This window comes from Ciconia boyciana, chromosome 2 (assembly GCF_034638445.1).
Source record: "Ciconia boyciana chromosome 2, ASM3463844v1, whole genome shotgun sequence".
In the NCBI taxonomy this organism is placed as follows: domain Eukaryota; kingdom Metazoa; phylum Chordata; class Aves; order Ciconiiformes; family Ciconiidae; genus Ciconia; species Ciconia boyciana.
Window position 1 is genome coordinate 77,160,627 of NC_132935.1, and position 24,112 is coordinate 77,184,738.

General features: G+C 41.8%; 1 protein-coding gene across 24 annotated transcripts in view; it reads right to left on the reverse strand.

Moving 5' to 3' along the window:
* IKZF1 (IKAROS family zinc finger 1) overlaps nt 1-24,112 on the reverse strand; it is a 69,100-nt gene that overhangs the window by 12,616 nt on the left and 32,372 nt on the right. For 13 of the 24 annotated variants that reach the window (XM_072853033.1, XM_072853030.1, XM_072853028.1 and 10 more), the window contains 2 exons: nt 8,172-8,231; nt 5,793-6,053 (listed from right to left, as the gene is read on the reverse strand). The exons of 4 other annotated variants lie outside the window; for them this stretch is intronic. In XM_072853033.1, coding sequence (XP_072709134.1) covers nt 5,793-6,053; nt 8,172-8,231 — 321 coding nt within the window. Of the gene's footprint in view, nt 1-5,792; nt 6,054-8,171; nt 8,232-12,266; nt 12,284-24,112 lie in introns of those variants that run through there. 7 more of the 24 variants (XM_072853039.1, XM_072853026.1, XM_072853040.1 and 4 more) reach the window with 2 other exon arrangements.

Consider the following 24,112-nt stretch of genomic DNA (forward strand, 5'->3'; position numbering starts at 1 on the left):
TGAGGAGAAGGAGAAAATATGTGAGAACAAAAAATCTTACGTGGTAACAAGAGAAAGATTTCAGTGAGAAAGTTGTTTTCTCACTGCTGCTCTGTGACTTCCACCGGCTGCAGGTTTGAAATAACATGAAGCTTTCAGACTAAACCTGCCAGTTTCTTAATGCTTCACTGGCTGGGTCAATTTGATCTGAAAATCTAATTTTTTTTTTCTAAATCAGAATGGCACATCACAATGCAAATTCAAACTCATTTAAATAAAGTGACTGCAACATTTTGTGTTGAAGAGCCACTCTTCCTGATCAGCAGTTTTGGAATAAACCAATATCCAATTTTGCATGTTGTGGCATTTGGTGGGGTTTTTAATGTGGCTTTTTTCAAAGGGTCTTTAAAATATGCCACTGAAGCAGCAAAATAAAAAGGAAACTCATTAAAAATGCATTTCAGGATCACAAGTTCATTTCAGCGTTACATTCTTATATTTAAATGAAAGGCACTTCATTATAACAGTTATAATAACTTCTTTTCATTTACATTTTCCCTGTATTTTCCCTTTCAATTTCTTCTCCATTACCTGTCTGTCCCTAAGCAGCCAAATCAGGAAAGAGACAGAGAAAGAGAGAGAAAGAGAGAGACTAAAATCACATAAGTTAAGACAGTGCAAAGGAAGCCCTGTACTTCCATGCCAAAGTCCCAGCCCTTCTCTAGGTAAGGTACGAACAGAGGAGCTGCACAAATGGGCTCTGCTGGTCTACCATTTGGAAGGACACAGGATAAAACTTGAAGAGACACAGCGTGGATTTGTCTAAACTGGTGCCTGTTATCAAGGAAGCGAATCAACTAGCCTTTGCAAAAATTAATATGGCTGTTCTTTGCTTTTTAGTGCTGTTTAAAATCAATATGCTCATTTATTTGCTTAGCTACCTTTTTAAAATTTAAGATAGATGAAGCCTTTTCTTAAGTCAGTGGGAAATAAAATATGTTTCCAGTTGTACCAGATAGGAGTAAAGGAAAATTTATACATGAGAGTACTCCATCAACAGGAACCACTCCTGCATGCCCATTTCTCTGTAGCCCTCAACTAAGTCAAACCAGCCTTTGAAACTCATTTGCTGAATTCTGTTTCTCTTAGGCATAAATGTAACCTGCTATAGTAATTATAATGCATCAACAATGTTAGAAACAGCCCAGAGATGACCTGTCCTTAGTTTTGATTTTCTCTATATAACAATAATACTGAATTTAAAATGTCAGTGCTGAAGTTAAAATATAAAAAAAATAAATACAAGTGAAACAATTTATTTCTTCGCTCTTACTTAACCATCATGTATTATTTTGCACATCTAGGACCAACTTGTACGTCCATATGTGCGCATGTATGTGCAGCATGATAATTTTTGACTTTTGGGTAATGCAGCAGAACAGCTGAAAATCAGTTAGACAGCAGCACAGTCCCGACCCAAAAATCTGCAAAATCTACCATCAGGGCTGGCAGGTTTAGCATTCAGCAAACAGTAAAATGAATCTACTTTATGGCAAGATATTTCCATTGGTCAAACAGCTCCAAGCAGGTCAGCATAGCCCCTGTCAAGCCAAATGAGCTCACTTTCTTTGTCCATCAGGTAACTGTATTCATCTAAACTATATCCACAACTGGTTTAACTGGGGTGGCCCACAAAAATGCCAGCATTAGCCTTACAGGATTTTGCACTGTACTTCATAAGCCATGCACAATAGTTGTTAGGGGAAAAAGAAAACGGGTAAGAGTCTGTCTGCTTTACCTCTTAATCTTTGGGGCAGTTACTCAGCGTGGAAGGTATTTTTCAGAAATGGACTGAAACAGTAATGAAGAAGTCAGTTTGTCATGGTGGACACAAATTCAGAAGAAATGGTTAATTCTTACTAAACAGCTTTTTTTTTTTTCTCTCTTTTTTTTTTTTGTTTCTGTTATTTTTACTCAGAGGAGCATAAGAGGAGAGAATGAGGATTGTAAAAGTACTCCAGGAATGAAATGTAAAACAAAGTAAGAATGAAATGTATCTCCAGCCTACAGTTCTTACAATTACAGGGTGAAATCTTGCACTAGGTGGAGAAGACAGACAGATGGAGCATTTCAAACAAGACTGCTGCATACCAAATATTTCTGCAAAACTTATAGTGGGATCAAAGGTAAGGGAACCTGCACTCACATTGCTGTACAAGGGAAACGACACCACCACCAAAAGACCCTGAAACTACGTGTAGCTTGGCCGGTCCTTGGTCGTCCTTGCTGCAACTACCAGGGTGGGGAACACCTGCCTTGTGAGCCCAGAAAAGCTCCCAGCCCTGCTAGGATGGGACAATCGCTGATGGCAGGTTACTGGGTGTGACACTATCCCCCCAAAATGGGGAAGGGACAGGACAGAAAGAAAAAAATACATAATGCATCCTTTGTTTAAACAGTCAGCTTTGTGTGTTATTTTCTCTCCAGTTCTGAGCAGCACATGTCTATCCTGGGCGAATTTCACTACGTGGTGTGTAGCTATGGACGAATATGGGCCCAGGAGCAAAAACTGCAATGGGGCCCTGAATTGAATCAACCAGCATTGCAGTGATTTGCAAGCCTTGGTGGGAGCATGGGCCCTGGACTACTTATTCAGTGAAGAATATTTATCATCTTAATTGAAATCTTTCTCATTTCTTAAACAATATAATGGCAAAATCACCTAATACTCAGAGGCGTGCATAGCTCTCTTTCTCCTCTCTTTTTTTTAAAATGCTCGTTCTTCAATGGGTATTAGTTCTCTAAATAAATTTGAGACATTCAGACCCAACTAACAGGACATAAGAGAACTAACTGGTGCCTTAAGTTAAAGGAGTGTACATATAAGGAGGGAATATATATACCTATGCACACACACATATGCACATATATACATATGCACACATGCACACACATATGTGCACACTGAGCAAGCGAAGCCTGAATCTATACCCTGAGGTCTCAGCACCAGGGAGCAGGAGGGGGTTTCTCTCTCCATTCTCGATCTCCTTTTTCCTAAACACCAAGCAAGACAGCAGCAAGCTGGAGAAAATCAATGTACTGAAAGCCTCGGGGGAGGAAAGTGAGGAGAGTCAGGCATCTGTGAGTGGGATTCGCTCCCCAGACAGGAGCAACAGGTAAGACACTAGGAAGCAGTCAGTGCTGTACAGCTGCTTGCAGACAGGAGGGGGCAGAAATATCAGGTGCTGCTCTGCATATCTGCACTTGGCAGGTGTATTCATTAAAAGTAATTATGCCTTTTATCAGGTCAGGCAGTCATTTTATTTTGGCACTTTAGGGTGCTAGAGTTTTGTTCACTTATCAAATATTTATTTAAGGAAACCTCACTGCATATGCAGGTTTTACATGAATTAGCAGCAAAGTAATTCATTTGCGAGTCTTATTCCTTCACCGGGCATGTATTGAAATGGGCTTCAGCGTAGTCAGTTAAATGTCTGTAATAGTATATCCCATTTCTACTTTAATTTTCACAGTGCAGCTGAAAGGAAAAGCAGTCGCTACTGTTTCCCCATGACGTCCCTTTAATTTAAACTATCAGGTCCGAGTCTCCACTCCCTTGCCACCCCCCGAAAAACTGCCTGAGCTCACCCGAAGAGCTGCTCAGGAGAGGAGCTGAGGGCGAGGCGGGAGCGAAAGCAAAGGCTTTCTTTCCATGGGAGGACTCAGGGGTGCAACTTCACACCCCTTAGTTTTATTAAGTGTAAAAGAAGGGGGTCCTGCTGAGTGAAGTGCAGCTCGTGGGGTGCTTCCACTGTAGGTTTTAACTACGTTCTCTGATTAAAAAGAGGGTCCCGTTCTCAAGGGGAGGGCTCTGCAAAGGGCAGAGAAGTCTCGGAGTCAGAGCCCTTGCATGGTAGGGCCCTGAGCACCCTTGGCGGGCACAGGAGTCCCTCTGCAAGGCAGGGAGTTTGGGCAGCTGGAGGTCTGTGCCAGGGGAACCAGTGAGGCAGCCCCCGGGGACGCTGCCACAGGGAGCAGGCAGCCCAGCTCATCCTCCAGAGACTCAGCCTGCCGGGTACCAACCAGTGCACTAGAAACTAAGGCAGCTCTGCCCACCGCCTCCCTAAAATCAGGTGTGTCCCCACACAGGCCACCCAGCCCTGGTGCAAACACCACCTCTGACCCTCAGGGACCCGAAACAGCTCCTCTGAAGCAGCAACAGCACACTTTTAATAAAACAGCAGCCTCCTTAAACAAGCACAAAGACTTCTACCTCTAAATGAATTTTAAGTTGCAACATTTTATTTCAACTACTACAGCATCCTCTTCAAGCCCATGGATGTGTTTCAAAGGCCTCATGTCCAAGTCATTTTCCATATATATTTTATCAACTTTTAAAGGACCACATTAATATTCAATTAAAAAAAAAAAAGAAAACAATCGACCAACAAGCACTTTATTATGTCTAGGAAGTAGGCTGCAGCCTCTCCTCCAAGAACTAGTTGTGGCTTTTCCAATAAAGATAATTATCTGTTCTTCTCTGACAGAGGGATTTATCATATTGTATTGAAGAGTACTCAAAAGTAGGCAATGTAACAGCACTGCTAACTATCACCAGCACGGCTTCTGAACGTGGCTAACCCACGTTACACGAACAGATCACACCCTTCCAGAGCTTGAAGAGCCACAGTTACAATGACAGACGTTAGCACGGGGCGGGGATGGACGACACTCTGGGTCTTTTCATGGATCCTCTCCGTTAACTGAACTCCGTTAACTCTGAAAACACTTTGCTAATCTCACTCCTTAGTAATTCTGGGGAAATCGTTTAAGCATGATTCGGGGCATGCAGAAGAAAGTATCTATGTGTTCACTAGCACGACTATTTCAGTGGAATCTAACCATCGGACAGGTCGTTCTTACCTTAAAAATATTTTAAAACTCCCTCTCATTCGAATATTCATGCAAAGATGCCAAATACGTTATTTATTTATTTTCAAAGTAACATGTGTAGCACAACAGTACAGTTCAGTTCTTCTTTCACTATGGATGACCTTAGGGTTATAGATTGGAAGCCTAGTTTTTAGACAGCTTATATCAGGTAAGATGAGACTCACCCTGGTCTTTACTTCTTCATTTGTTTCAGCCTCTTCATTTTTTGCACTCTTTGAGACTATTTAGAATTAGAAAATTGAGGCAAGAAGATTCACAGCACTGTATAATGAAAAGCCATCCCTATGGAGCACAACACCTTTACATGTCTCTTTTAGTGTCCCAGTGGAAACCCTTTAGTCCAGATTTGACCAGGGACAATACTTGTTTTTACTTCATGAAACATTTGACATAAAATTAACCCCTTTTTTACTAAGACTGCCAGTACAGTTCCCTTAACATTTATTTTGCCAATCACTTTCATAATCACTGATCCATAATGAGCTTTGTTGCATTGTTGGAAACATTAGAACTGGGTCGATTTCAGAGTTAGCCACAAATTGGTTTTTCTTCAGCAATTCTTAGAAATTTCTTAGAAATTAAACAAGACTTCTTTACTTTTTTTTAAATCTGAATTTTTCATGTAGCTTTAAACCAAACAAACTGCACAATTTCTAGCCCAATAGATGGACTTCCATCAAGAAGAAATCTCAATTCCTGTGCTGTCCAAAATGGTGTAACAAAAAAAACGAGTTCCAAATGCCCACCGATGCTGCATTACCTTACAAGAGGGAACACGTGCATGATACAGAAAATAAGCCTTAGTTCCTAATATGCAGCAAATTCTTGTCAACTAAAGGAAAAACTATGGCAGGCCTTACCAGTGTGGCTTCGTTTGTGAACCATGAGCACATTGGGACCGATGCAAATTATCCCACAGATATCACATTTTAGCTTTCCGTTAGGAAGTCGAATGCCTCCAACTCCTGACATAGCCTTGCTGCCTGGGCCATTGTGTGAGCCATTCATTTTCTCTCCCGAGGTATCAAGCATTCGTAAATCCTCCGCACATTCTTCCCCATTCATTTCACAGGCACGCCCATTCTCTTCATCACTCTGAGTTTCTATTTTAATATTACCGGCTGAAAAAAACAATACAGGATGCCACTCAGTTTTGTTACAGAATAAATATGGTGGCAAAGAAACAATCACATCAAAGGAGATAGATAACTTCTAAACAGCATGTACAATATACCTAAATAACAAAAGCTACAAACACGACTACATTTCTATGGGCAATGCGATGAGTTTGTTAACATATGGAGCAATGAACAGTGAATATCAGTAAGACAAATACAAGGCATCCAGGGAGCTGGGAACCCAGACAACATTACAAGTCTGTTCCTAGGTCACTTTGAGGTTTTTGTATTTGTAACATTCATTTTGACAATTCAGGCTAATTGGAATGAAACTTAAAATGAATCCATTTCACATGGATTTGTCCAAAACAATTGTGAAAGTAAGTAACTCATCAAAGACAATGGATGAAAATGAACTGAAAATGCAACATTCTCCACTTGGCAGGAAGATCTCGAGGGTTGTACTGAATCCAAATATTTGGTTTGCAGTTCTATGGGGTAAGCAAGGACAATGGGAAAGCAAAGAGTACAAACACTGATAAAGAAACCAGGGTGGGGAAGGATGGAAGGAAGAATTTAAGAAAAAGAGCTAGCATTACAGGAAATTATAGAAATGATAATTGTGTTTTTAGGACAGCAGGATTAGGATTGCTGAGTAAGAGGAGAGGATCTTTACAGCCATGAGATACTATTAAAAAACAGTCAAATCAACAAAGGTGGGTGGGAGAACTGTTTTGACTTTATTGGATAAATCCTTTGTGTTATAATCCCATAGGTGACAATCGCTTGCAGCTAGAAGACGAATTCAGGTATAAATTTGGCACAGCCTCACTACATGTGATAACAAGTAGTTTGGTAAATTTGATTGGATCTGAACACAGCAAACCTAAACGTTACAGAAAAGGGCCAAGATTCAGATCAGTTAATGCCAGTATTCATTCCTCTTCTCTCCACAGGACTGTATGACGTTTTGTGTAGAATAAATAATCTTTCCAATGATTTCCCTCTTTTCTAATCTAATGACTTTGGTGAAAAAATAGTTCTTCATTAGGCTGAAAAAGACCATTTCATTGCCCCAAATCTTACTTTCCTTTCAGTGAATAACCTCTTCCTTCACCCCACTCCACCCCAAAAAGGAGAGCATTTACTTTAGTGGCTGGCTGAGTACACAAGGCTGAGTATTTCACCCAGTAAAGACTAGGTCTTTTCCTTTTGTGGAACAGTAGTTTCATGGTAGCCTTATTCATAAGTGGTGGTGTAGCAACAACATAATTAAACTATGGGCAATAATTACCTCAAGAGATGAAAAGATTCATTTGAAATTGAAAAGTTTGACAAACTCGTCTGCTGCACCCTGCAACCTCCCGGGTGTCCCAGGAGGATTGCATGGATGTGACTGACAAGAGTATCTGACTCAAAATCCTACTGGGAAACACACTGAGTGTAAAGGTGTTCACATTTCTGAACACTGCTTGACTGGACACCTTTTATAAAGTCTACCAATCTAGGCATTTTAATGATTTTTAAAATATTGCATTTTTAATAGAAAACATATGCAAGACAGAATGAGTGCACATCATAAATAGCAGTTTTTCCTTTGAAATGTATGCCTTAAAAAGGGGAATAATTTAGAGATATGGAAAAAAAAAATCAATGACCAAATAGTGATTTACAAAGATGGTAAGACTGGATAAACAGAAGTGATCTACACTATTCTGCAAATTTAGTGGACTACAACCCCGCACTGCTGTTTTCACCATGGCAAATGGAAGCAATAGAACTATTTGGCTTGAGCATATGACAGATTTTACATATTTCACATACCATTTTTTTTCTCTTAATTATAAGCATAATAATTTGAATGTAAATATATTTATACAGAACAATTACAGGCTCCTTGCCTGCCAGGGATTTGGAGAAGGTGGCTTTTGAAGTAGGCTTTATGTTAATTTAAAACAGAATACATGTGAATGAAGCAAAAAGATCAGACTACTTAAGCCCTTTGGTAGCGTATGCAGACAAACGTACATTACTGAGAAGCGAAATGACACAAACAAAAATCATAAAAGTAGGAACTAGATGGAGATGCTCTGTAGTGAGCTGAGTTTGCGGTATACTTACGGGAAAAAGATTTGGGAATTATTGCATGAAAGTCCCTAAAGCCTTCTGCCCCGTATGCAGCTGCAATAAAGAAGGCAAACAGGATGCTGGTTTGTGGTACTGCTAGCAGTAAATGTTAAAGAAGATGGCATTATTGCTATAAGAGAAATACCTAGGAGAAAGACAGAACTATCATCACAGAAGCAACACAAGCAGTTTAGGATGAAGCAGGAACAGCAGCAGGAAAGTTGGCAGGGGAATCCTGACCTGAACAATTCCCAGAACAATTCCCGTTTGTAAAAATACTCTCTTCTTCCAAAGCATCCAACAAGTTTTATCATGTTTTCTAAATGCATAACCTCTCTTGGGTATTCCCCTTGCTCGCAGGTTAACTCCTGCTGAAGTCAGGAGGAACTTTTGCTAAAGTGTCTCAAAAGGGTCAACGGGAGCAGAGCACCTAACACAGCCTTCTCCCGCCCCCAGGGAAGCCATGGGCCCCTACAGTGCAAGCTTCCTCTCAGGATTTATTTTTTGCCAACATGCCTTCTTTGTGTGCCAGAGATATCTTCTTTATATGTCCTTGTTTCTAGTCACTGCAGTTATAAAAAGTGAAATTGCATTGTTTTCTTCTCATGCCTGCTGGTCTTATGCAATGGAAAAAGAGGGAGTTCTATTTTATGTATATATTATTGTGTATATTGGCATATTTTTTGTTTGTATTTCTAAGGTTTGTCCTCACAATGTATCTACACAAAAGTAGCTGCACAAACACACTATACCCTGCATATTATGAGTAGCCACGTGCAAATTAACATGCCATGGGGCACACTGATACAAGTAACGATGGAGTTTGGTACGTGACATAAGCAATGATAGGGATATTGATCCAGTCAATCTTCACTGAAGCCCTCCACAGCTATGCCCCTGGACTGTCATAGCTGTGCTGCTCAATGAATGTCCCCACGCAGATGATGCCGAGCATCCAGGATGCCCTTACGAGCGCATCCATTCGGCAGCACAGCTCTTGGCAGGGGCTCGGTTCAGGTGCGGAGGTCACTTTGCCAGTGAGACCTGATGGATGGTGAGGCCACCCGCCTTGACCTGGGTCCTCACGGAGATTTTATAGGTCTAATTAACAAATAAAATCTCTTAATGTTCAAACTTAGCACTTTTTTCAAACCAGTTTTCCAAATGAAAACTAGTGAAAAAAGCCCCACTGATGTAAGAGACACAACAGCAGAGAGAAATAGCTCCAGTAGAAATACTAAGGGTTTTTATTAAATCTGAATGAGAAATGGGAAGGCAGGCTATACAATTTTTTTTCTGGAGACTTAGACTGAAAATAAAAACCAACAGTGTTTTCTATGTCTTTTGCGAGAGAGGTTCCTGTCCCTCCCTTGCTATAGTGGGGAAAATCACTCTTGGAGCACTGATGATGTGACAAAAACCTGGAAATCAGACCTTTCAGATGCACTGATCAAGAACATACTCAGCATTTGTACGGGTTTCTCAAACAGTTACTCGATATAGTCTTTGTAGAAAGAATTTCTGTGCATATCCATGTCAATGTACACATACATGCAGATATTAATTAGCTCTGCAATAATTCATGGCAATAATTTCTCATTGGCTCTTCTAACACCTTTAAGACATTACTCATTAATTAATTTACTTCAATTTGGTTGGAGATGACCTTAAAAGGCTCTGTATTTTACTCTCTATGTACACATTATTGCAATTCAGGGGAGTGTAATCCAAACCCTTTTTTTTGTGCAAGGAGTGTCGAGTGCATCAGTGTCACTGAACTGACAGCTCTCCCCCGCTCCTTTTTTACCTACCCAGAGCGTGGAAAAGTTATCCAAAAAGCAGGGCACTGGGTGGGTCTCTTGTGCTCTCAGATGTTTACTGCGAGCTTCACTCAGGATTTTCTGAAGAGCATTTGAAATTTATGTTACAAAGACTGTTCTGCAGTCTATGGTTAAAGGTGGTTTATGCAAGTGTTTGGGAAAAAAAATAGAATTGACATGTCAAAGGGGAACGGGGTGATGATATGATTTATCACTGAAGAGCAGTGTAGCTGGCTCAGCGTGAGACTCAGGCTAGGACAATCAGGAAGGCAGGATGGAGGGCAAGATGACAGTCACCCTTCCCTGGAAAGAGTTGAGCAATGTGGAGAGGGAAGGGAGGCATTTTGCAATGAGTGAAAGAATCAGTGGTGGGGAGAAAGGAGAAACCAAACGGACTTCCTGGGAAACAGGACGTGGAGGGTGGCTTTTAAAGGACAGAGAAGTAGGCAGCTGAGAAAAAAGGCATGTGAAGAATTAGTAATTTGTTTTCAATCCATTGCCAATTTACCTTCTCTTATAGCTATGGGACTCCCTCCCAGATGTAAAATCCTTTCAGTTTTGTGAGACTTTGGCACTGGCACAGGTTTAAGTACCTGGGCCAAAATCCCATTTGGAAGGGGGCTTTCACCTCCCAAGTCGTATTCTTCTCCGGTGGGATTTTTAAAGAAGAAAAAAGCGTAAGACCTGGCTATCAAAGGAATTTAGAGAGTAACAAAGAGAAATCACACTGAAGCTTCTGGGGCATTTTAACAATAGAGTTCCCTAACTCCCTTTGATTTTTAATGGCATTTGAGCATCTTTAGTATTTTTATCCCAGGTACTGGGATAGGTACTTAACTGCATCTTGTGGCATATACCTGCCTTTAAGAAGTTATCTTTTAGCCTTTCTTTGAAAATAACCACAATAATCCGAGTTTTGGTCCATGCAATGTCTTGCTCGTACTTTGTAGCCAACAGCAAAGAAAAGACCTCTCTTCAAGCTGCTTCAAATAATTTGAGTGCATGTAATTTTTTGTTTGAATGGCTCATTTGTTATTCCAAGACAAGTCAGAAGTATTTTGCTGATGTTAGTTGATGTTTAAATGGTAGCCTTAAAGTCCAAGAAGAGTTTTTCATGAAGGCACCATAATTATTCAAGCAGCAGACAGATGAAGCTGCAACAATACCTGGCTGATTTGAACAGTGGATTAGCACTGTTATGGTGAGGAGGAGAAAACCTTTAACACCATCCTTTCTAACAGATTATAGACAATGTTGCTAAAAAGGCAGAATAAGATGAAAAAAGCCTATCAGGCCAAAATAAATCACCTCAGCATGCCAACGTGTATCAACAAAAGCAGCAGGATCTCTTCCTGTTTACACAGGTGCAAAAAACAGGAAACAGAATATTGTCAGCAATTCCACCTGTTATTTCTGATATAAGACGTAACAGCTACTCTGTTTTGTTATAGTGCACCAAATTCTAGCACTTGGCTATGACCTGAAATCCAAACCTTCCCCCTTTTCTTTTTACATCATGGTCATTTACTGTGGCATCAGCTCTGTTCTCAACACATAAGACCACTGCGAGTAGAGGATGCCATTCTCAGAAATGTAAGGCACACAAGCAAGTTGTTTGTCTACAGAATATTTAAGGAGTCAGTATTCACTGGCTAGGCTTGACAACAACAAAGACCAATTCTTTAACTTAAATTATGTTTCCATTAATAGTATCTTTCCCTTATGAGCTTCTGAAGTGACATGAAGAATCATGTAGATGTAAAAAAGGCCAACAAAAGGTCTGGGAAGAGCAACCATAATTACTTATGCAATGGCCTCAGCCCTTCTTCAGTAAAATTCAGAAGACGCAACACGACATAGGTGGGACTGATTCAAACTAACTAGTTATTTAGCTATAGAAAAAGTGGATGCATCCAAGTGCTCTTAAAAATGACTGTTTTGCCCTCTCCTTTCTACATATAGCACTGCATTGCCCAGTTAATCAAGCATTTGTGGTGTCTGTGTGTGTAAAATGCTGAAAGTTAGAGGCAGCTCAGAATTGCCTAAAAAGTTAGAGCCTACAATGCAACTTAATTGCTATGGATAAAAGGAAACACATCAAATAAATAAAAGGGGCTGTATGCAGCCCATGTTGCACAAGCTGTTACGTAGGGCTTCTGTTAAAACAGGACCCAGCATTCACTGTGTCACAGGACAGAGACCACTAGCAAAGGAGGCGAACGTCTTGAGGCTGGCGAGACAGCCCAGCGACGTGGTGCTGGCACCTTACCATTTTGCTCGAGAGAGCTGAAGTCTTTACCACAGGCTGCAACATGGCAAAGAGGGGGCAACAGACAAAAATGAAGTCTTCATAATGAGAGGCTCTCAGCTGGCTTTTTAAAGGGAAACAAAAATAACAGAAAGAAGAGTAGTAGCAGGAACCGCTGGGGCACACCTGCAGGTAGAGCAGACTGGTGCCGATGGATAAGGAGATCCTCCCTGTGGGGTCCATGCTGCCCCTCCTTTGACTCCGAGCACCAATCAGTCCTTGGCAGCCACTTTCTTCCCTACTCTAATTTTGGCTTTCAATCAAATGTATATTATTCCAGAAACACAGGCGTCCCCAGATAAGCTATCTCCCACGGGACAACCGGTGTGAGGAGCTCCACCCAAGTCATCGCCCACGACTGCCACTTCCTCCCACTGCTGGGTGCCCCGCTGCTGCCCACGGGGAGGTGCCCGGTGTGCTAGAGCCCGTGCCAGCGCCCACCGGCATGCACAGCTCGGCTTCAGCTGCAAGGAAAGGAGCTGTGCTCACTGCATTGCAAAACACATCAGCATGGTTTTCCGGGGGCTGCAATGAGATCAAACCGTAGGGAATGCAAACAAGTGAACAAAACAACCAACAAAGTATATCCTCTCTACATACAAAAAGTGGCTCTTGCTCCATGGTGCAGACTCCCATTAACCTCCCGTTAGTTACCTATGGGAATCCTCTAATGCACCAGTAAAGACGGACAGGTTAAAGACACATTCAAGTAATGCCCCTGAAATCTACTCACACACTTGAAGCTAGGTCCTTTTTATGTATCTTTCTGAATTTGTGTTTCAGCAGGAAATGATCTGTAACCAAGCCAAGGGGCTGTTCTAGTTCCTATTTATTGTCTTTGTTGTGCTACTTGCTGGTACATTTTGTACTGGATTCAAGTTGTTTTTTCGAAGGACTGTTAACTACCTGGCTGCTTGATGTTCATCATCTGAATTACCAGTAAAACTAAGTTTTAAAGGTGAGAGAAAGAGCATTATCAAGAAAAGCCATGCTAAACCTATTTCTCAAGTTCCACATGTATGTGTAACCCATGCTTCCTCTATACGAAGTGCTCTGCGTCTTTTACTGGCTGCATGATGGAGAAGCTAAGGGAACTGCTGCAGGCTTGCTGGTAACAGACTTTATTGACACTTTTCTGTTTTGAGAAGTAAGCTGGGAAGATTTTCAAACTGGAGGGAAAGGTTTGCTGACAAATGATGGCAAGAACAGAGCTTCTCATCCTCAATGTCTTTGTCTCTTCTGCTTCCATGATGACAAAGTAGCAAAAGGGCACTTAGCAATAAATTTTTAAAAAGCAAAGTAACCTCAAGTAACAATACACAACAGTGAGGTAAAAACACTACCATATATGAAAACATTCCCAGCTCACACAGGTATATCTGTGTGGATACAGGCGCTTATGTGCCGAGTCTGGCACCTGTGAAGCTGTGTTCCCCAGAAATGCTATAAGCACCAACGTTGCGGCTTATGCTCTTCCCGACTCAGCAACAGTTACCCAAGAGAAGCAGAGCCTCAGACATATGATATTCTAACATTTATAAGGCATCCTCCTTCCCTAATCCTTCCACAAAGCATGCTTTGGTGAAATTCATGGGTGTTAACCTGTCCTCACCTAACGCAACAAAATTCTAGCTAATGGCAGTTGCACGTGGCAGCCTGGGAGAACATGAGAAGAGTGTGCACTCACAAAGATTAGTGTGTCGGAGAAAAGAAGCAACTACGTTGATTTAACAGGGAGACCAAAGAAGCTCTTCACAGATGGGAGAGACAGGCAGGTTCTTGCATGAAGCCATGCTGTCATGGCTGGAAGTTGTCCTCACCCTGCTGCAAACCCAGGGGTTACTGTGGGGATCCCTAGCCAAAGCAAAGGGCTTAACAAATGCAGAAATGAGAGTAAAGCATAGCTACACACTTAAGGTGATCAGTTATGTACAAATTATGTGAACTGTAGCGGGAGGGGGAATTTTAAGCCTTCCTGACCAAGAGAAAACCATGTGAAACCTGAACATGTACAGAGGGCATTGGTCAGACCTGTACCAGCTGAAGACAGCAGTCGTTACCCCGCAGAAGAAAGCCACTGCTTGGGAGCAACAAAGTGTCCTTGGGTCTGCAGTAGGAGGGCGAGGACCCAGCTCCTAGGCTTGCCATACAGCCAGCGTGGTGCATGGGGACGGCACAGGGACAGGCAGGGAGATAAACTGTTTTGTATATTGCTTCAGAGCCTTGAATGCAAAGTTAGCCCTTGCAAACCTTCCCCTTTTCATGCTCCAGCTCAGTGAGCTGCTTGCACGTCCTTATTTTTGTCCCTGGAGTGGCACAGAGCTACCCTGGCTCAGGATCAGGCCCTTGCAAGTCCACCCATGTGAACATTTAATGTGCTGTGCCTTCACTGTCAGCGAGATGGATGCAGGGACTTTTACCAGGGACTGTTTAGCTACCGTCATGATGTCTTGAGTGCTATTTTATGCAAGTGTCCATAGTTCCCCAGCTGTCAAAGGGTCAGTAGATCTAAAATTAGACCAAGCAGCTGTGTTTAGGTTTGGGCAGGTGCCTATGGGTGCTGTGCCGAGGCTGTGCTCTGTCAGTCTTCTCTTTTGAGAAGAGATCAGAGGATGAAATGGAGAGGAACCTAGCCATTTCAGCACTTGAGAGGGAATACTTTATGACAATTTTATCATCTTGCCTACTCAGAAAACAAATTGCAGAGTAGAGTCCTCTGTGTCCCCCTCACGGGACAGGGGAAAAAAACCCAGGGATACTGAAAGTTTATTTTAGACTAAAGCAGATCAAATGTAGTCATTGCTTTATGAGTGATAGATGACCTCTCTCAGGACCGTGCAAAGAAGGTAATCCTGAGGTAGCCTGCTTTAGATCTGTTAATTCTAAGTGCTCAGTTATTTTTCTGGAAGTATCCATCTGAGGCTATTGACTTTTTTTCTTTTTGGGTTGTAGAAATATTGCCAGAAGGTTTTGCAATGTAAACTGCTGTTTACCTGATTACAGTGTGCTCAACAGTCCAGTGAAAGGAAATCCTAATCTACATCTTCTGGGGAAGAGGCATAAATCGTTCTACGCAAATCCTAAAGAAATTCTCTGAATGTGGACATATCAGATAGCTCCTGAGCCGAAAAATGTCAGGACAAAATTAATTCTTTCCCACTGTGTATTGCAGCCAATGCTTTGCTACAGGGACCTGGAGTCCCCCTCAGGCAATCAGTCCTCTGTGCTGAAATGGCAAGAAACCCCAAATGATGCTGGGAGACTCTCAAACACTCAGAGATCTGGACCATTCTGAAAGTCTGCAAACTCAGTTCAGTCCACATTTTTAAAAGACTTCTTGTCTTTCCTCACTTCCTTGGCAATTTTTCATGCCTGCTGTTTCCTTGCTTTTACCTCAGGAAAAACAAGCCCTCCTTCCCTTCCCTGGACAGAATCCAACCTTAACCATATTACCAGTACGAGAAGTCATCCCTGACGTCGTATGCCTCTGCTGTGAGGCATCCAACAATTGCAAAGTTGTATACTGTTTCCTTGGGTCTTTGAACACAATGCTAAGAGAAAAACCTAGATTTCACTAGCTTTCTGCAACAGATGACTCAAAAAGAAGGAGAGATTATTAAAAAATTCTCAGTTTCTCAGAAAGATGTGGGGAAAAATATGATAGAAGTTCAGGCTAAAGAATTTTCTATATGTAAAAGATATTACATCAGGAACAGCATCCTAGCTGAACTTCCTAGCTCTGCTCTGCAAGTACACCTGAGCTGTGATTCGAAACTACTGAATTTAGGAGTCCCTGTTCCTGTCCTGAAGGGTGCCTCCAAAATCAAAAAGGAACCATGCCACAGAAGGGAACTCCAAGCTGAGGTTTAGTTAGGTTTCTGGTGCAGGTATCATCATGCCTCCAGAGGAGAAAGGCCAATATGGCAGTCCACTCAGGTGCAGCTTCCTCAAACTCTGAACAAATCTTCAGCAATGGTTAAGGCTGTTGAATGTAAAAGGATGTTTTAAAATTATTTTACCACTCTCTTGAACGACTAATCTGACATTTGAAACTCACTGGAAACACAGTCAAGATCAAAATCTTCAAACAGTCACAGTCACCAAGCTGAGTATCACTATCTTACATCAAAATGCAACCGTTTTCTTAACATGGATAGATCAACAAAGCATCCAAGCCAACATGTTGCTGGCAGAGTTTCAAGGGAAAAGGCTTTCAAAATAATAGTTGTTGAATTAAGTGGTCTCCAATAGCAACACCCTAGACTAAATTGTCATAGGTAGCCCAAAACTGACTATTATGAACAGGAGAAACCTACGTAACTCAGACCACAGAAATTCTTCCATCAAGGCCTTCGTTTCTGGCTGAGGTATAGAAGAGAATAATCTATATTCTCTATAATCAAATACCACTTGAATTTCTCTAAACTCTTCCACTCATTTCAAGATGCCTACCAATTATTTTAACATTTGTCCATCAACAAAAAATTTTTACAAAAGCAACTAAGGTTTTGGGGCTCTCTAACTTCAGACACTAATGAAACTAGATTATCAGAAAACAGATCAACCTGGAAAACACTGATCACAGATAAATCAGACCACTGTCTCAAGCTCCATATCTGAATTCTGGGCATCCAGTCACCTCTGAAAACCAGGACCACCCTCTGTTTAGCATGCACATGCAGGCAGGCATTTGTTAGCTTCTCACAAACTCTGTTTGCCGTAATCTGTAAGTTGATCAGTGGAGAAGTAGTTAACAAAAAGGACATGTATGGGCATATTCTGATTTTAAAGCTCAGAGCCGGTTCCAGTTCAGGCATTGCTTCCCAATCTGCAGCAGAGGGAGACTATCAAACCCTTATTCTACCACAGCACTGCACAGACTGCAAGCAACTCTGTGGGACTGGAGAGCAATTTTGAAGTATCTAAAGGATTTGGGAGCTTAAGTCTCCTTGACTTTTAGTGGCATTCAGATTTTTAAGACAACCTGAGCTTCTTGTGGGGGGTGGAGAAACAGCAAACCCACACTGAGAATGCTGTTGAACTTGAGTCCAATCGCAGCCATAGCTGAGAAACATCACAGCTTCCCCCTTGTCCGGCTTAACAGGAAACCTCTATCTACTGTTCCTCTAACTCCTTCCACAAACACATAGAGCAGTCTGGACATATTACCCATTTCCTCCCAACCCACAGTTGTTTATCTCCTTAGCATCTGTCATGGCCTAGAATTTTGGACCAAGTCCTACACCAGTTGCTATGATGTAAATTTAAATCAACCAAGTTGAAAGGCTTCTAGGAGACCACAGACCAAAAAAAAAGGAAAAAAGAGAAGAGAAGAGAAGAGAAGAGAAGAGAAGAGAAGAGAAGAGAAGAGAAGAGAAGAGAAGAGAAGAGAAGAGAAGAGAAGAGAAGAGAAGAGAAGAGAAGAGAAGAGAAGAGGAGAGGAGAGGAGAGGAGAGGAGAGGAGAGGAGAGGAGAGGAGAGGAGAGGAGAGGAGAGGAGAGGAGAGGAGAGGAGGAGAGGAGAGGAGAGGAGAGGAGAAGAGAAGAGAAGAGAAGAGAAGAGAAGAGAAGAGAAGAGAAGAGAAGAGAAGAGAAGAGAAGAGAAGAGAAGAGAAGAGAAGAGAAGAGAAGAGAAGAGAAGAGAAGAGAAGAGGAGAAAAGAAAAGAAGAGAAAAGAAGAGAAAAGAAGAGAAAAGAAAAGAAGAGAAAAGAAGAGAAAAGAAAAGAAAAGAAAAGAAAAAAAGAAAAGAAAAGAAAAGAAAAGAAAAGAAAAGAAAAGAAAAGAAAAGAAAAGAAAAGAAAAGAAAAGAAAAGAAAAGAAAAGAAAAGAAAAGAAAAGAAAAGAAAAGAAAAGAAAAGAAAAGAAAAGAAAAGAAAAGAAAAGGAGCACCTCTAATTAATGGGTGCCCTAGGAAGCAATTGGAGCAAAGTCCATGGGAGTGAGTTTTCCCAGCTGCCTGATATCTCAGGAAAGCTACAGCACCTCCTCATTTTCATCCATGGCATCTTTCAAAGGTTTACTTCACGTGCAGACATGGGCACTAAGAATAATTTTTCCTTTGAGGGTTTACTGTTTTTTCCTTTTTTTTTTTTTTTGTTGAAAGGGCAATGCTATGACCTGTGCACAATAGAGGCCTAGAGGTCTGCTCAGCTTTCATGTCTCTACAGGCAAGTACAGAAACACATCAGGGCTGTATCTTCTCTGTGGCAGCAGTACTGTGGGAGACCCTTAGACTGGCACAGACTGCCATCTCTCCTTTGCATTCAAGGACACAGTGATGATTCAGTTTGGGATTATCTTAAACTATGTGGAAAGCCATTATCCCAAGTTCCTGAGCTGGAAACCTTGTGACTTTCTGTCATTTCTCTTCCCTATTTATAAATCTCTCCCTTCTTTCCCTCAGCCCCCCAGTCCTGCCTCTCCACCCTGACCTGCTTCTGCAGACTCCCGGAGGTGAAACCGAAGAGCTGCAGTTGTGACACTGCAGTTTGTGTGTCATATTGTAACTGGGTTTCCACATCCTCCTCACTCTGTTGTAAAAGCACTCGAAGAGGAAGAAGGGCAAATAATGAAATATAGGAAAGCAGGAAAAGAGGAAGCAGCCGAGAGACAGCAGCCCAACTGAAATGCTAAGAATTATGGAGAAGTGACAGAAAGGGAAGCACAGACCAGGAATTATACTTGGTGGCTTAGCAGAAAAAAATTTAAAACAAACAAAAAATATATAGGCTTAGCCTTTTCTGCCTCTGCAGCAATCTTCTAGATTACTATCCCTCTCCAACTTTTGCCCACTTGACCTGTATTCCCCTTCCCACCTACTTTGAGACAGTTACCAAACTGCTGCTCTGTGCGTGGCTGGACTTCACCAAACCTGAACCAACCACCACCCCCCTCCTTATCTTCAAATCAACCAAGAGGATGGGCTCCTCAAATCACTCTCAGAAAGAAAAGAGGGAAATCAAACATGAAGAAAAAGCCTCCAAATGCCTAGCCTCAGGGTGAGAAGGCTCGATTAGGCAATGGTCTTATTTGCTGAAGGCAGCCACGGAGGACAGAGTGATGGAAGAGTACAGAAGGAAATTGGCTAAAGCAGAGTAGGGATTGCCTAACTGGGCAATCCTGCCTGGCTGCCAGCGCATGGAGCAGACAGCTTAGGAAGTCCTTCCACTGAGATCATGTACCGTTCTGTCCCGCTCGTTCAGAACGAAACTTGGCTGGAGCAGAAAGCGTTTGAAATTCACATGAAGAATTTTCTCTTCTCCATTTGCAGGCAAAAGAGATACAAAGCAGAACATGAACCTCTTTAAGAACAGAGCGGGACCCAGCTTTTTACACTTTCCCATTTCTCAGGGACTTTTCACCAAGAATTTGTCTGATAAAGGGCTGAGTAGAAAGTAAAAACTTGAGAAACGACCTTCTATAAAGATCACAACACTAATAGTTATGCACCCCTTTTGAGTCAAGCTCCAGTCTTTATCTTATCCGGTGGCTAACTGAATTTTGTAGTTTCTCAGGAAGATAGTGGTGAAATCCCCCATGTAAATGAAGACAGGAGTGTGACACAAAGGTGTACTGCCGTATAATTATTTGTTCATCACTGCATAAAAGCTACCCTGTGGGAAGAGCTCATTCAAAACCATTTGTGGCTATTCCCCCACAAAGGAGGCTGTCAGGAGGTGATAAGAAATGGGTATTAGTGAGGCTTCACTTTCTTTGAAACACTCATGCACAGAGAATATCAACAGGCTCAGCTATTTTCCCTACCATTTATTTGTGAATTAGGAAATATCTTCTGAGCCACTCGATCAGTGTTTAGTTCTTCAGCTAAAGTTAATGCATTTTGGGACATGCAGGACAGAGGAGAGATGACTTTACCTGCGTAGGAAGGAGTTAGCAGTTTCATCTTGCGAACGGCAACAGTCCCTTAGACATTATGACTGTTGGAGACCTGCAGTGCATGTCCCATCCTGCAGCTCTGACTGCTCTTCCTCTTCCCTACAGATACAGCGCCAATACCTCTAGTTCGCAGTGGTATAGTTTACACACTGCATTATTTTTCTAGGGATGGCAGGGTGACCAAGCCGTGTAATACCCATGCACACGTATGTGAGAGGGACTATGACCATTGTGAAGGTTTTGCCTAGCTTTTCATGTCCTACCTATTACAGATAAGGGCTGATGTATATTTTGGGTTTGAGGGGCATGACCTGCCTTCTTCTGGCTTTACTAGTTCTGGTCTGGTTTTAACTTCAGTGGAGCCCCTCTTGATTTAGTTCAGCATTTCCAAAAACAAAAACCAGTCATGCAGCTGTTCAAGAAACAATGCTATGTCAAGTCAAATGAGTATTATAAGAGAGAACTTAGCTATGGATGTTCTCCACAGCAAATGGACACAATTTTTCTATTTGATTTTGGATGAGAAATGTCAAGCAAAAGAGGCAGAAATATGATCATTTTCCTGTCAAGCCAGTCATAATGTTACTTACTGTTAAACCAGGACAGCTGGAAACAGCTAAGCATTGGCCCCTACTGCAATCCTAGCCATAAGGAAAAGCATGAGTAGTTTGCTTGGTTAAGGAGCAATACCACAAGGGGATTTTTATGTTGATGTAAACTTGGAAAAAAGAGAACATTAAATAGCAATAGAAATGGGCAATACTTGGTCCAGAACTATTCTCAGTTTCTCACAAATTATAAATAGTACTTATCTTTTAATAATTCTTTTCCTGACAAACAGTAGCCTTCTGCTTCAGCCTACAGAGAATTCGATAACCAACAAAATTTTATGGCCTCAAGGAGGGACAGGGCACTGGATGCAGACTGAGGAAATCTAGGTTTAATTCCTAGCTCAGCCACAGACTTCCTGTGTGGCCATGGGAAAGGCACTTAATCCATCATGTGCCCTTACTTCCCTATCTGCACATTTTTCAATTCTTTTTTAATGGGGATAAGGTTTTTTTCTTTTTAATGGGGAAACTCAAAAGCTATGTTGCTGTCTAGAGTGATTCCTACATCTGGGTGCATGCCTTTCAAGTGTGTCACGTGAGGCTGAAATCTGGCCATGCACTGGTCACCCTCCTGGCATGTGTCTCACAGAAGGTGACTAGGGACCATGGGGCAGGCAGCAGCTGTAGCTCGAGAGGCTGCATCACTTAGGTATTTGTGAAAATGCTACCTATAATCTGTGATGTGTCCTACAGAATTATACAAAGGTAGAATTATTGTCCAGCCTAATAAACCTCTGTTACACCCACAAAATACTGTATATCAAGTGCTTGGAGCCCTCAGCCAGCTCTCCCTTATCTGGGATTGCTCAAAGTCAAAAAGTAGGCTTTTTCTTCCTCAGACTAATGATGTAGAAGCAGGAAAGGAAAGGATATTTTTCCTCAGGTGGCCTTTCCTCATGCTACCACTCTGTTCCAAGAGAGGTGTAAAAATCCCAAAGGCAACTATCTCAAGAAAAAAAACCAGCATAAGCTGGTTAAAATATCCAAACCAGTTTTTAATTTCCCGCCACACTGCAGTCAGCATGGCAGAAGTTAGCAGTGGTCTGAGAAAGGAAACAAGAGAGGGGCTCAGCCTGTACCTTTTTTGTAGGCAATGACTAAATACTGAAAACTGTGTCATCTCCAGTTCAGCTTTGTAGCGCTTCTCATACATGTTCAGTTATGAGGTGTGAAATCTCACTCCAAAAACAAATTGCTAGAGTATTTTTTTTTTTTAATGCAAAAGGTCTTCAGAAACATCTCAGCAAACAGAAAAGCCCGGACAAGAGTATGGATTTGACCCCCTGAAATTTGGGCTTATAAAGTTGGGATCAACTTTATCCTCCGCTGCCCACCCTTCCCAGGACCAGCCTCGCTCAGTGCTCTGCCACACCGGCACCAGGCTGTAATTCCACTCATTGCACTGGCATGACCCGGGACTCCTGCCTGTACAAATCAGGCATGGAGCTGGAAATCAGCCCTCTCCTTTGTCCAAAAGTCCAAGCGATACAGTGAATTGCTCCTCTGTACTAAGATCTAGACTAATTAGAAGTCAGGAAATTAATTATTTCGTGATTCCCAAAATGATCTAATCTTTCACTGCCAATATTTATTTTATTTCCTCATGTACCATCACCAAATCCTTCATTTATTTATGTTTACCTGTTTTATATTTTTTTATCTCACTTTTCAAGCAAAAGAGACACATTGTTTAAAACAAAGCTGAGTACTTTGAACCAAACCAGTCCCACTGCACCCTGGAAGAACACACAAGACTATTTTTCTGCAGCTATTAGAAAAACAAATTTGCTCTCTGGTCTCCAGAATACTATTTATGGTTTAGATTCCACAGCACAATTGATTACATCTCATTGTGCCCTACCTCACACTTACCTCGGCTAGGACTTGTAAGGCTTAATTAATCAATCATGTATATATAGCCTTAATTAGACTGTAAGCTCTTTGGGGCATGCTGTTGGTGTTTGTGCAATGTCTAGAGCAACAGAGCTCTGTTTCTTGTCCAGGAACCCTGTGCCACAACACAAATTCAAAGATAAAAACAACAAAGCAATTGGAGAGAAATGGCAGTGGAAACACCCAAAGCTTAATTCAATGCCCTTCCCAGTCTTACATAAACAGTAAGAGCTAATATGGACAGAAGACATGCAATTATGCACAACCAGAGCAAGATCTGTGCTCTGAAAACTGGTGCCAGGCATTCAGAGAGTGACCAAAGCTTGGCCTCCCATAAGGGTTGATGAACTGTTCAGACTATCAGCGTTGGCATTTCCTGCCCTCTCAGCATTTATGGAATACTTGAAAGTGTCTAGCAGGCAAAGTTTCTGTCAAACTTCCTCTCTGCTCCTAGTCGCGTGTCCTAGACAGTGTAAGTGCCTTTTACTTGGAGGAATCCTTTTGTCACTTTTTAAAGCATCTGCCCAGTTTATGTTTAAAGCGCTTTTCTAATATTGCAAAGGAACAGACATTGCATTGCATTTTTACCAAACACGAAGGATTCTAAGCGTAGAAACACCCAAATGTGTGTCCTAATGTGCTATTACACATTAGGAAACCTTCTTTCCCACGAACTATCACGTTGCAACTCCTTGTTGCTACCAAGGCAGAGAGAGTGCATCAGTACTACTCAATCCAGGATTCATAATGCACCTAAATTTCATACTAACACCCAGACAGTGTGCCTGGACTAAGAGTGAGGCAAATGGAAAGTGTGAAAAATCTTCCCCGTTAAAATGCAAAGAAGCTCTACAGAAGTTTCTACTTCTTATTAGCTAAGGTAAACTTTGATATTTGTGCTGTGGCTGTGCTGCACTGTGGAGTATAGTGTGAGGTTAAGAAAGGAAATGAAATCCTGCTAACTCTGCCACCTAGGAACACATACATCTGGAAATACAGTTTGGGCTATTGGGCTATACAGGCTGAACCAGTCATGGCCAGGCAAGTTTGTCAGAGGCTGCAGCAAGTGTGCAGACTTGGTCTTCAGAAAATTAACCTTTACCTGGTAAACTGGTCAGCACCCAGAGACAAAAATATGGGACTGACAAATGATGTTTTGTTCATTTGGAGGAGGGCATCTCAAGGAAAGTTGCTTCTGACTTGTCCAACACAAAAAGATGAAATCATGCTGGCTGAATATTTCTGAGCACACAAGGCACTCAAATCCCAGTGATTCCAGTATCCTACTGGCAGGCCTTTGGACTCTTGGAAACTGTCAGTCATCAGGATCGTCACTTGCATCAGAGCAGCGCCGAGAGCTCTCCTTGCCACCAGGACAAATGAAGCACGGCTCATCCACAGCTTCAA